At 36.0% G+C, this 13,766-nt stretch overlaps 1 protein-coding gene and 1 pseudogene across 1 annotated transcript in view; one reads left to right on the top strand and one right to left on the bottom strand.

The window, feature by feature from the left end:
• Positions 1–13,766, top strand: part of RSPH10B (radial spoke head 10 homolog B) — a 62,291-nt gene that overhangs the window by 9,222 nt on the left and 39,303 nt on the right. The window contains exons 4-11 of the mRNA XM_069085398.1: positions 977–1,150; positions 3,796–3,881; positions 6,033–6,153; positions 6,771–6,947; positions 8,161–8,302; positions 8,522–8,643; positions 10,726–10,915; positions 11,771–11,885. Of these exons, the coding sequence (XP_068941499.1) occupies positions 977–1,150; positions 3,796–3,881; positions 6,033–6,153; positions 6,771–6,947; positions 8,161–8,302; positions 8,522–8,643; positions 10,726–10,915; positions 11,771–11,885 (1,127 nt within the window). The remainder of the gene's footprint in view (positions 1–976; positions 1,151–3,795; positions 3,882–6,032; positions 6,154–6,770; positions 6,948–8,160; positions 8,303–8,521; positions 8,644–10,725; positions 10,916–11,770; positions 11,886–13,766) is intronic.
• On the bottom strand, positions 2,966–3,517 carry LOC138158972 (nuclear transport factor 2 pseudogene; annotated as a pseudogene).

Genomic DNA, 13,766 nt, shown 5'->3' with positions numbered 1-13,766 from the left:
CATTTTCTTCTCCAGCTTATTTTTATCAGTGGGGAACTGAGGCAAAGAAGGTTAGGTGACTTGCCCAGGATCACACAACTAGTTAGTGTCTGAGGCCAGATTTGAACTCAAGAAGATGAGTCTTCCTGTTTCTAAACAGAAATGGGAGTTTTTCAGTTGGGTATCTTACCCTACAGGAAAGTAGGGGGGAAAGGGATAAGAGGGGGGATGATAGAAGGGAGGGCAGATTGAGGGAGAGGGTAGTTAGAAGCACACACTTTTGAAAAGGGACAGGGTCAAAGTAGAAAATAGAATAAGTGATAGGATACATATCAGGATAGGATGGAGGGAAATGAAGTTAGTCTTTCACAATTTATCTACTATGGAAACGTTTTACGTAACTACACATGTACAACCCATATTGAATTGCTTATCTTTCCAGTGGGAGTGGATGAGGAGGGAAGAAGGGAAAGCATCTGGAAATCAAAGTTTTAAAAACAAATGTTAAAAAAATTGTTTTTTTTTTTTACATGCAACTGGTAAACAAGATATACAGGAACTGGGGTAAAGAAATCCATCTTGCCCTAGTAGAAAGTTAGAGGGGGGATGGGGGAGGATATAAGAGAGAGCAGATTGGGGGAAGGGGTATTCAGTAGGCTCGCTATTTTGGGGTGGGGAGTAGGGGAAAGATGGGAAGAAAATTTGTAACTCAAAATCTTGTAGAAATGAATGTTGAAAACTAAAAAATTAATAATTAAAAAAAAGAAAATGGGAGTTTTTATTATTATGTAGGTGATGACAAGAATGAAAGGAAAAAAGTTAGGAAGGAACCTAGAAACTCCCTTGAATATCTAGGAGGTCAGAAAGATACGTTTCAAAAAAGAGACCATGGTATTATGATAGGTTTAATTTTTCTGAAAAGGAATATCTTCCATTTATATTTTCTTTCAGTCACTGTATGGAATTTATTTCAATTTTACTAATATTATCATTTTAGGGAGACTTTGTTAAGAACATACCCATGTATCATGGCACTTACACGTGGCCTGATGGTAGCACATATGAAGGAGAAGTGACAAATGGAGTAAGGCATGGATTTGGAATGTTCAAGTGCAGCACCCAGCCAATATCTTACATTGGACAATGGTGCCATGGCAAGAGGCACGGAAAGGTATGATATTCTTTAAAAATAGAAATATATTGAGGATTCCCATCTTTGAATGAATAGAACTGATCCCTCTTTGTCTCCCAAACATAAGGAGGGGGGAAGGAGGAGTGACAAAGCTTAATTGAAGTTTATTATTGTTTCATTTTGGTTCAGTTCAGACCCCGATGCAAGACTAGTAAATTCCATTTAGGTGAAACACTTAAACCAGTTATATGAATAATTTTATATAATCTGAGGGCAATTTAGGCTAATGAAACCTTTTTATTGGGATTATCCAGGTAAATAACTTTACCTTCTTATTTGTTTTACTTGAAGAGAATTGATCTAATTATAGTTTTTCTGTTATCAGGAAAAAAAAACAATTCACTATTCATTGTGTACCTGCTATGTACAGGACACTGTGCTTCTACTCATTGAGGATACAAAGATAATTTATGAAGAAGCATTTATTGTAAAGCGCCGGCCCCGGAGTCAGGAGGACTCAAGTTCGGTTCCAGCCTCAGACACTTAACACCCACACAAAAAAACTAGCTGTGTAACCCTGGGCAAGTTACTTAACCCCAATTGCCCTCCCCCCAAAAAAGAAGCATTTATTAAACATGTACTATGTGCCAGCTACTGTGCTAAAGTCATACAAAGAAAAAGCCAACATAATCCCTTCCCTTAAAGAGCTTACATCCTCCTGCAGTCTAGAATAGAATTACTATATTAATATAACATTTTAGTCTTAGGTCATTTAATGTATAAACAAATCACTCTACACACTTAGTAGTCCCTAAAGATGTCACTATTTAGGAGTGCAGGACAATAATTAATTAATGATGACTTTGAGTCAACAAAGAGGTTAAATTATGTTCAGAACAGGTAAAAAAGGCAAGGGATAAGTAATACATTTTAGAAATATTTTAACCAAAATAGTTAAAATAAAACATACTTTAGTGCTGAAAAAGATACATTTGTTATCTGAAAAATTCAAGTGTATAAAAAGCATTTCTCAATGATGTTAGATAAATAAAGGGTAATTGTTTTTTCTTGTGAACATACAATTTAGATAAGGGTTTCTTATCATGGGGTCTGTAAACATGCTGGGTTTTAAAAATTTGTTTTGGTAAGGGAATGAGGGTTAAATGACTTGCCCAGGGTCACATAGCTAGTAAGTGCCAAGAGTCTAAGGTCAAATTTGAACTCAGGTCCTTCTGACTTCTGGGCCAGTACTCTATCCACTCACTGCACCACCTAGCTGCCCACATAAACTTGTTTTTAAAAAATACTTTGATAACTATATTTTAATATAATTGACTTCCTTTGTAATCCCATGCATTTTTATTTTTGTGCTTTTAAAAAATTATTCTCAGAAAAGACTTCACTACACTTCCAAAGGGTGACACAAAAAAGGTTAAGAATCCCTGATTTACTTAATGAGAGGAAAACAATTCCTTTGGGCATATATTTGAATCATCTCTATAGAAATAGGTACCAGAAATAAGTATTATGCCTCAACATGGTATCATTATGTCAAGGGGCCTTCTATAGACATTATCTCCTTGGTCTTTTCAGTATCCCTCTGTAGTAAGTAGACAGATACTGCTATCATCTTTTTAAATACTTTTTTTTTCATGGTTTTATTATATAATGATGCATTGGAACATCTGAACAACTCATTATCTGGACTTCACACACAGCTGCTGCTTTCTTCTTAACTTCTGTGAGTTACTAGAGCAATTTGTCAATACATTTAAAAAATGACATGCACATTTTTGCATTTCTTAGTCTTTCTGAGGCATATACAGGTATAACAGGAGCTCTTGTCAGGACCAGCTAGGCTAACTTCCAAACATTATTTACAATACTCTCAAATAGTGATGCCACCGCCACAGTTTCCACCCACTGCAGCTTGGCAGGCTTGTATATGATAGTTGGAGTATTTCGTACAGGTGTGGAGGAAGGAGTGTGACTATCAGGAAGAGAAAGAGGGAGAAGGAAATAACACAGGTGCCTTGAGAATAGGGGGCTCAGTGCTAGCCCGAACATATTATTGCTGCAGATGCAAGCATTGTTGATATTCTTTAATAGAAATATCTGGTGAAATCCCATGATTCATCAGCCTTTAGCTGTTTCACAATCATGCTGAGTCCACAGCTCTCTGGAGTGGACTGGTGGTTATGTGCTCTGTTGCTGGGTGGTATTTTTTTGAAATAGAAGGGCAAACAATTTCTCCATGATGGTTGTTTTGCCTTGGAATGACTTTCCACATAAACCAAGATGAATCAACGTGTATTGTCCTGATTGAGTTCTGTCATTACCAAATAACTGGTGTTAATGTTGCACAAAGCTGGATCCAGGCTGCTTCCAGATTGACTTGTCACCCATTTTGGATCGTCCCTCAATATCAGAAGCCGACAGGCTGGCACAGTTGTAGCAATGGTGACAGCAGCAACCTGTCACTATCTTCTTGATGCTAAAGCTAAAATGCAGAATGATTGTGTCATATTTAAATATAGCCTTGACTTTTAATATATACATATATATTATACCACTTAAAGATATGTAGGAGTTAATATGCTTTTCCATTTTGATTCCAAGAAGAAAAGGAATTGTGTAATAACATGTGAAATTTTGATTTTTAAAAATTCACCTATTTTTCTTAGGGCTCCATTTATTACAACCAAGATGGCACCTCTTGGTATGAAGGAGATTGGGTCTACAATATCAAAAAAGGATGGGGCATAAGATGGTATGTATAAACTTTTCTGTGATTTTAAGTGTGTATATTTTGTTCAGAGGCTATTTGCATAAAGCAAAGTAAATCATATTTACATGTAGAAATGCCAGAGATCAAGGTGTCTGGTTTTTGGGTTTGTTTGTTTATTTTGTATAGATAAAATTGGCTATTTGCGTAGACCTTTGGTGTTTTCTCTAGCAGTAGTAAAAAAAAAATTATTCTCCTAAGTTCCACAGAAAATACCACATTAATAAAAATGGCAAGGATTTCTCACACTTTTTCCTCAATTGATTTTCATGGTAACTCTGTGAGGAAGGTTATCCAATCTATTCGATCACAGATTGCTTTTATTTTATTATTTGTGTGTTCTCTGAGAATTTACTTGATTTTAGGCTGAATTTATGAAGCATAGAGAAGCTAAATTCCAAAGGTTAAGATGTATATTTTTATACGTGCAAAATCTTAACTATTTTTAAGCATTATTGTGTATATCAGTTTAAATTTGGGGTTAGAGCTTCTTTTTCTTATCACCTTGATACCTTATCATATTCTTTAGCAAAGTGCAATATTCTGGCCCCCAAGATGGCCGACATTTTATTGTATTCACATGTCTGTATACTCAACTTAGATACATACTGTGTTTCCCCGATAATAAGACACTGTCTTATTATTTTTTTGGACAGAAAAACACCAGAGGGCTTATTTTCAGGGGAGGGCTTATTTTAATGAACATTGACAGAAATTTTAATAAACAGGTAAATGTGAACAAAAAAATGTACCTTTATTCAATAAGCAAATCACTGGGGAAGAACAGGATGACGCGCTCACTGCTGCAGCTCTGATTGGATGCAGCTCGGAGCGCAACGTGCGTTTCATGGGGGGAGGGGAACTGTGCATACAGAGGGTACCGTAATGTAGCGTGTAGCGCAGGGGATCACCTTCACTACAGTAGCAATCTCAATAGGGCTTATTTTCGGGGGAGGGCTTATTTTAGAGGAATCTTACACAGTAAGGGGAGGGCTTATTTTCAGGATAGGTCTTATTATCGGGGAAACACGGTAAATAGATCTTCAAAGTATTGGAATTCTTAGATAGCAGTGGGGTGGAACAGGCTGAAAAGAAAGACTTAGATGCAAATATTGTTTAACTTATGTGCATACTTATGACTTTCTACCTTCTTTAACTTTTTAAAAATTTGCATCATTTAAAAAATATGTATTTTTAAATGATGCATCTTAAATTTAATAATTTATTGTAAATTTGTGGTTTTTTCCTGCATTAAAAGTTTGATGATGCAATGTTGCATCATGTAACCATATAGTATTGTATTGTAAACAAGTCATTCCATGCACATATTCCTGACGATTCATGCTGGACTTCCCATTAACACACAACATGCTTGCCTGCCAACACTTGCTTATTAAGACCTGTAGGCAAACTTGACTACTGATTGGTTATAACTTACATTTTGTTTACTTGTAAAATAACGTGATCACTATGACTTTAACTCTGTTACACAACAGATGAAACATGTATGAATGATTTTTAAAATTTTTTTCTTATCTTCTCATCTTTCCTTATGCTTCTACTGCCCCCTTATTTTTATTTAATGCCCCTAGATTGCACCTGAGGCTAGTACTGCCCCCTGGATTATTTGAGCACCCCTCAGGGATGGTGTCACCCACTTTGGGAACCTCCGCATGGAATCTATGAATAGATGCCAGGGTAGTTATTTGTTTGTTTTTAATGTTTAGACAACTGCATTTCAACATAATTAGTTTTCTTTGTAATACAATGTATTTTTATTTTATGCCTTTAAAAATTATTTTGAGATGTGGCTAGGTGTCGTATTGAATAGAGCACTGGCCCTGGAGTCAGGAGGACCTGAGTTCAAATCCAGCCTCAGACACTTGACACACTAGCCGTTTGACCTTGGGCAAGTCACTTAACCCTAATTGCCCTCCAAAAAGCAAAAACAAACAAACAAAAAACAACCAAAAAAACCCCATTATTTTGAAAAGTAGTCCATTAGGCTTCATCATACTGCCAAAGGGGTCCAGGACACAGAAAGTTTAAGAACTCTTGCACTTGAGTAAGGCTTTTGTGGGAGTGTGTATGCCAATGCTTTGATGTCTTTTAAAAATCTGATTTATTTTTGCCTAGTTACACATCTGGAAATATTTATGAAGGTCAGTGGGAAGACAACATGCGCCATGGTGAGGGAAGGATGAGATGGCTGACAACGAATGAAGAGTATACTGGTCAGTGGGTGAAGGGCATCCAGGTACTATACTAATTAAATTTAGCAAATGTGTATGTTGGCAAAACTTAGCATGTGATGCCATACCCAAGGTCCCATGCTGAGGTTCGATTCTGCAATGTATAATATGCATTATTTCTATGGTCTATATAAGGGCTCATATAGGATCTGAGAATCATTATTAATGTCCTAAAAGCCAGTGTGAATGCAGGCTGTCTTCCTTGAGTATCCCTAGAACCGATGTCATAAGAATCTTCTCCTGAGTCCGGGATCTGACACCTTGCCTTTGGGTTTTTAACTAAGCCCTGAAAATATTTATCCAATATGAGTTTCCATGTTTGTTTGGCAGAGAAGAAGTGTGGCAGAGTGGAAAGGGCACTGGCTTCATGAAGAGCTGAATTCAAGTCTCAATTTTAATAAATACTGTTTGGTGACCCTGGACAAGTCACTAAACTTCTTAGTTCCCCAGGGGACTCTCCAAGACCATAAGAGGCTGCACAGTTATTGATCTTCACTGGTAGAGGTACTTTCCTCTACCAATGAAATAACAGACTTGATTCCAAAAAAATTCGATATCTAATTGTGGGATGGAAAAAAAAGACATCTTGAAAATTCCTGTTAATCATTTTCTTTATTTTCAGAATGGTTTTGGAACACATACTTGGTTTCTAAAGAGAATCCCCGGCTCTCAGTATCCTTTGAGAAATGAATATGTAGGAGACTTTGTAAATGGAGATCGTCATGGTCATGGCAAATTTTTCTATGCCAGTGGTGCGATGTATGATGGAGAATGGATTTCCAATAAGAAACATGGTTTTGTGAGTAAACTTGTGAAAACTCATATTTTAAAAGCAAGACGTTTGAAACATAATAATAGATATGCCATTTGCCTCCAACTATTAAACTATATCCATTTGACCTGAGAAGTTATTGCTTAAAAGAGGTTTCCAATACATAAAAAAATCTTATCAAGTTAATATTTGGAAAAAATGAAGGCTATTTAATTATGTGATTCCAGTTTACATCCTATTTTTAAAAACTATGTGCTTTCCTTAGTATACAGCAATTATACTTTATGCTTTGTGGTTATTTGGAGAGGCATCATAGATGGTGTGGTAGAAAGACCAATGGCATGAAACTCTGGAATAAGTGCTCTAACTTTGGCTATGCCACTGATAACTTTTTAAATACGGGCAAACCACTTAACCAATCTTTTGGTGTCTCAATTTCCTCTTCTGACTAGAAGAGCTTTCAGTTCCCATCTGATGCTAAAATCCTTTTTAGCTCTGTAATTCTAGTAGTGGTAATATCTTTAAGTTGATCCCTCCATATGTTCTTATATCCTCTTACAAGAAACCTCATTCTTATCTCTGGGAATTTTCATTGATTGCCCACTATGCCTGGAATGCTCTCCCTCCTGATCTCCATCTCCTGGCTTCCTTCAAGTATCAGCTAAAATACTACCTGCTATTGGAAGCCTTTCCTGATCCCATTTAATACTAGTGCCTTACCAATGTTGATTATTTCCAGTGTATATAAGTTGTTTATACATAGTTTTTTGCACATTGTCTCCTTCGTTAGACTGTGAACTCTTTGAGAGTAGGGACCGCTTTTCTTGTATCCCCAGAATTTAGCACAATGCTTTGCACACAGTAGGTGCTTAATAAATACTTATTGACCAATTTATTGATATAACCAGTGTATTCGGTCTGTGTTGGGCATGTGGGTATAGCATGACAACATAACAAAATTGATGATAGAGCTCCTGGCCTTTGTACCATGTTTTATCCAGTTGAATGAATTAACCACAGATTGAATGGCATTGAACTTGAATATGTGAAAAGTAAACATCCTTAAATCTCAACATATAAGGTACTATTACCCTAAATTAAAATTAAATTAAAAGTTGAAGAAGCTGTATTATAAACTATTACACCTTAGAACACACTTGAAAAATACTTTTACACTGTTATCAATATTTTCTTGATTAAACTTACTTAAGATTGAAAAAATTATTTCTTTTCTTTCTAGGGCAGGCTAACATTCAAAAATGGACGTGTTTATGAAGGACATTTTGCCAATGACCACATAGCAGAACTTCCATTTTTTCACATTGATGCAGAAAGTAGCCCAGATGATGACAGGGTTTTCCCAGAACCTCCATTTAGTGCTGGTAGGAATCACAAAATGTCAATGGGAAACCCACTTTAGCACCAAAATGTCTATCTGCCAATATACATTTAATAGGTCAAGGGAGCAATGCTTTCCTTGATAACTGATTGCATCTAAATCTCTTGTACTTGCTTGTCCAAGGTTCCTTCACAAATAAGAACATTTTAAAACGTTACTTCTCAAAAAAAAATAACATGATACTTTTTTTTTAATTTGGCAGAGATTATCAGAAAACTTGATGGCAGTGAAAGCAATTCTGTATTAGGATCTAGCATTGAACTTGATCTGATTTTGTTGTTAGACATGTACCCTGCAAAAGACAGACCTGAAGAAAAGAAACAGGTAAAACGTGTATTATATAACCATTTTTATAAGCTTTTTTTCCACTTAGTGAAATTATATAGTTATTGTAATTCTTCATAGTTTTTTGAAAATTTGCTATTTTAAAAAACGCATAATACCAAATTAAAAATTTTAAAGGTATACTAGTGCAGTGGGTTATGCATTTTCCATGGATTTCTCTGGTTTGAACATAATTCATTCCATCTAGATAGGATAGCACTCTAACCATACCAGAATATGCCTGAACACTCTTTGAAAATTTTCCAATTGATAAGACCAGTTCTCAATTTTTAGAGAGATCAGCTTTTATGATGGCCTATGTAACATTTCAATTTAAGTTAACAAATGTTTATGAAATACTTAGTATTTGCAAAGTACTGGTCAATTCAGTTTTTAAAATCAGTCAAGTTCCTTCTGCTGGCTCATGATGTCAAGGGACAAGAAAGAGAGTGAACTTCATAATGGAGAAGGTAGATCTATACTCTGTATTATAGAGGAAACCAGGCTTCTTTTATCAGCAGAAGATGGCAAAAAACAATAGACGAAGAAATCTAAGATGAGGGAAGGTTCATTAACAGTCATGTTGGGTTACAGAAGGACCAATGGGACAAGAGAGTAGAGGAGGAAACACACTGTTGAAGGGTGTTGGTGAATGGAGCTTGAGAGTAGCAATGGAAAGGGATTTTTATCCTCAGTAGATAGTGACTGAATAATAATAAGAAGAAAAGTAGGAGATGGAAGTTCACCTGTCATAGGATGGGAGAAAACCATAGGATTGGAGCCCCAAGGTAATAACTAAGCCCTACCTTGTTATCTGAGGGCAGTAGTTTCAGTTTCCATAACTGGCCACACCAAAGGCAAATGAATGAGGTATGGTGGCAAAGGCTAGAGGGAGCTCTGTCTGTGTATCTGGGTAGTAAGTGACGAGTGTTAGGGTCCCAAGACCAGACTGAACTTCCAGTCCTCTGGCCTCATTTGATGGTACCAGTTAATGACTGTGGTGTCTGAATCCTTGGAGGATGCATTAAAGTCGTGATCAGAGCCAGTTCCACAGCCTTATCCCAAGATGGCAGAGAATGAGGCAAACTCAAAAGATATCCTGAACATAGACTGAACACAGTTCCCAATCCTCTAGTGCTTTTGACTCCCTAAGGCTCAGACTGATGATTCTGCCAAAGATCAAAGATGAATGTGGAATCCCTTGAGAACAGGCTTCTTGCCACTTAGTTTCCTCATTTAAATATGATTAAGGCTTTCGACTCACTAAATAATCTGTAAGGTCTCTTCTAACTAAAAGTCAAATGCTAAATGTTAAGTATAATTGAAATCCTTTAAGATCTACTTCTAGAACAAAAAGTGAATACATATTTGTCTTAGATGAAACGTCTAAATTTCTAACCTAAATTAACCTTGCCATCTTTAGATATAAAATACATAATGGTACAGCATCCATCATGTCTAGTCAAGCTTCATTGGCTTGGATCTGCTTTTGATGTTGTGGGCTTTATTAACATCCCAATTGTTCAACATTTCAGGTATTTTATTACATTATTCTATTGTTGGAAGGTTTCAATGATAGTTATCTTGTACATTAATGATGTCTTACTACAAGGATCATTAAAATGAGTCAAATTAAAATAATTTTTTTCATTTTAATTACCTTTAAGCTATTCTTTATTCTTTGTCTTTATAAGGAATTACTGTGATAAAAAATTTATTTCTCTGGGATATTTTATTTCCCTCAGTTTTGACAGTAGAATATTTTGGGCGTTGTAATCATGTGATATCGTGCATCAATTTGAAACTTGAAGTCTACGCTATAGATAACAGTATGGTTTATCCACCTTTTTCTGTACTGTCTTGGCCCTTTAGAAATAAGCTCCTTGAGGTCAGGGACTGTCTTTCTTTTTGCTTGTATTTGTATCCCCAGCTTTAGCACAGCGCCTGACACAAGGTAAGCACTTTAATAAATGCTTGTTAACTTAGTTGTTTTTTTTAAGTTGTCTTAGAAAGTAGGGTAAGTTTGATAATACTACTGTCATTAAAATAAGACTGAGATAGGTTTCATTTTATCCCCTTCAGGTAGAGTTTGCTGTTTTGAGAAATATTTCAGAATTAAGACGAATCTATAGCTTTTACAGCAGCCTAGGATGTGATCATTCTCTTGACAACACCTTCCTGATGACAAAGCTTCAGTTCTGGAGATTTTTAAAGGATTGCAAACTTCATCACTGTAAAATAACTCTTGCTGATATGGACAGGGTGTTAAGTGGTTAGTACTGGTGCCTTGTGGTCTTTTATTTGGAGTAAGAAAATTAAGATATAATATGGTGTAACCTTGGAATCAATGAATCCTCCTTTGAGTATTTACTGAGTGGCTGCTTAGGGGTGCTATGTGGGTGGCAGGTTATAGAAATAGTTATCTCCGGTCTTAAGGAATTTACAGTACAACTGGAGAGACAAAGACCAGTAATGATAATAATAATAGCTAGTATTTAGGGTTAGGGTTAGCAAAACAGCTTACAAATATTATCTTATCCTTTTATCCCCATTTTATAAATGAAGAAACTGAGGAGACAGCAGTTAAATGACACCCAAAATCACACATCTAACATCTGAGACAGGACCTGAACTCAGGTCTTTTTGACTCCAGGTCCAGCTCTCTATGGTAGCATAGTGGATAGAAACATGTCCATGAAACATGACTGTGAGAAGCATGAAATATTATATAATTTAGCACAAAGTTTTGTTGCACAGACCGCATGTGGTTCAACAAAGAGACAGCTCTGAGTAGCCAGGAAAGGCTTCATGGTGGAGTTGGAATCCAAGTTGGTCCATGATTTACACATTAGGACATTTTTGAACATCTGTGTTCCAACCAGTGTATTCCCTTGCAAATGATTGGGATAGTCCTGGATTAAGAACAATAGAGACAAAAAGTTGACCAATCTTTACTGAACTACTCAGTTTTTGTTATAGCATCTTGTTAATGTTACTAAGAGAAACAACTTAATTTGATTTGTCTTCCAATAGTTTTCCAGGGGCAGGTAAGTTAGAAAGAAGAGCCCTAAAATAGTTTGTCCATTGTAATACCACTCTTTTCTCCCACTTGCTTTTCTTATTTTAGAAAATAATAATATTGCAGTTGAAGAAATTCACTCTCCATTTACCACTTTACTACTGAGAACGTTTTTGAATTATCTCTTACAATTAGCATACCACATATATCATAAGGATTACGAGTAAGTATTATTTATTTTCTTTTTTTATATATTTTATCCTAAACTTTGTAACTGTCAATAAAATGTTTAAAAAGTTTTTTTTAAAGTTCCTACATAAATCTATAAACTCCAGATTACTTATAGTTTATATAAATTTGTAGATTAACCTAAACAAAATGATACAGAATTTCCTATTTCCTTGTAGCCCTTTACGATCTTCTTGCGTTGATTTTTAAATTTTTGTTACTGTTATTGTTCTGCTGCTGGTATTGGTAAATATAATGACCATTTATCAATTTGGGAATGACTTGTATTCTTGTAAATTTGACTCAGTTCTCTATATATTTTAGAAATGAGGCCTTTATCAGAGACATTAATTGTAAAAACTCTTTCCCAGTTTGCTGTTTCCCTCCTAATCTTTGTTGCTTTGGCTTTGATCGAACAACAGTTAGTACCAGTCTACAACTCGGTTGCCTTGTCTTTCTTAGATAAATAGCAAGTTTTGTCACACTGGATGGGGTACTGTCTCTGTTAGTGGTAGCACCAGAACCCAATTGGCCAATACTTCAGGGGTCCTGCCAGTCAGCTACTAATGAGGTCTCAGGACACATAGAGTCTTCACTGTACGTCACCATTCCCTTACCCTGTCATTGCTCACCTCCCCATCGTGACATACATGGATATGGCATTAGATTGTGAGGGAGTTTTTATCTATTAGTGTACTGATTCATTCATTCATTTGTTTGTTTATTATATTACCTATATCCCTAAACTCCAGGCTCTGAATTTACATGAAGCACAGCATCAACCTTGGGGGCTTATTTGCCACCCAAATAATTTGGCTTAATTTGCTCCTGCTCAGAAATTTTCTAGATTATGATTAAGTTTTCATAGATGTGTGTGTAAAGAACCCAGTTCCTATACAAGTACTCAAGGTGTCAGTGCATATTATGTAATGGACAGCCTTTATATCATCCTAAAGGAGATATAAAACAACATAAAGTACTCAAAGTAGCCCATAAACACTTGATATATTTCTCTTCTTTCCAGGGAATCCCACCTTCACCCCAGGCACTCATATAAGTGTCCTGCTTTATGGGGTTGCAATAGAGTATCCCTTTTCCCCACTGGACCTATACCTTCTGAATAACTTGTACTAGGAGAGGGCAAAGTCTAAAAGACTGTTTTATATGAACACTTGCTATTTTTCTACTTCTAAGTCCACTTACTACAACCTTAATCCAAGAATTCTTGTTCTCCTTAAGGTGCAGGTTTCATAAACTCTAAATAATCCTCTCATAAGTGGGAGTTCAGGAACTCCCACCATGTAGCCACATGTCATTGATTGACCAAACCCAGGAAATCGGGGACAAGGAACTATCCCTTTCTCTTAAGTCATGTGGGTGAGAGAGACCACAAATAACTTTAATATGCCTCTTCCCCAAGGCTACCCTTAATGGTTTCCAGGACAGAGGGAAGCTTTATCATTACAGAGGCTTCTTCACCCTCCTCACACTGATTCCAGTTTGTTGTGAAGGCTCTGGTTTTTAGTCTTAGCTCACTTTTGTCTGGTGAACTCTCAGTCATTGGATGCCCATGTTGTTTTTAGTTTTTTGCTATTATAAACAAAGCTCTGTAAATATTTTTTTTTGTATAGGTAGGTCCTTTTTGTTTTTTAAATAACATCATTTAGTGTCCTGGTACAGGAACACTGGGTCAAAGAATATGTATAGCTTTTGCTTTTAGCTTATTGTCTGCTTTCATATTGCTTTCCAAAAAGACTGTACCAATATATAGTTTTATCAGCAGTTTAATGGTATATACACCTTCCACATGTGTTTCTTTGCAGCCTCACCGATTTTGAATTTTGTCCTTTTTTTAAACTGTCTCTAGTGATTTAAT

This window comes from Petaurus breviceps, unplaced genomic scaffold (assembly GCF_028583685.1).
Source record: "Petaurus breviceps papuanus isolate PSGF00001 unplaced genomic scaffold, PetGlider_PUasm1.0 175, whole genome shotgun sequence".
In the NCBI taxonomy this organism is placed as follows: domain Eukaryota; kingdom Metazoa; phylum Chordata; class Mammalia; order Diprotodontia; family Petauridae; genus Petaurus; species Petaurus breviceps.
This window is presented reverse-complemented; position numbering and strand designations above follow the sequence as displayed.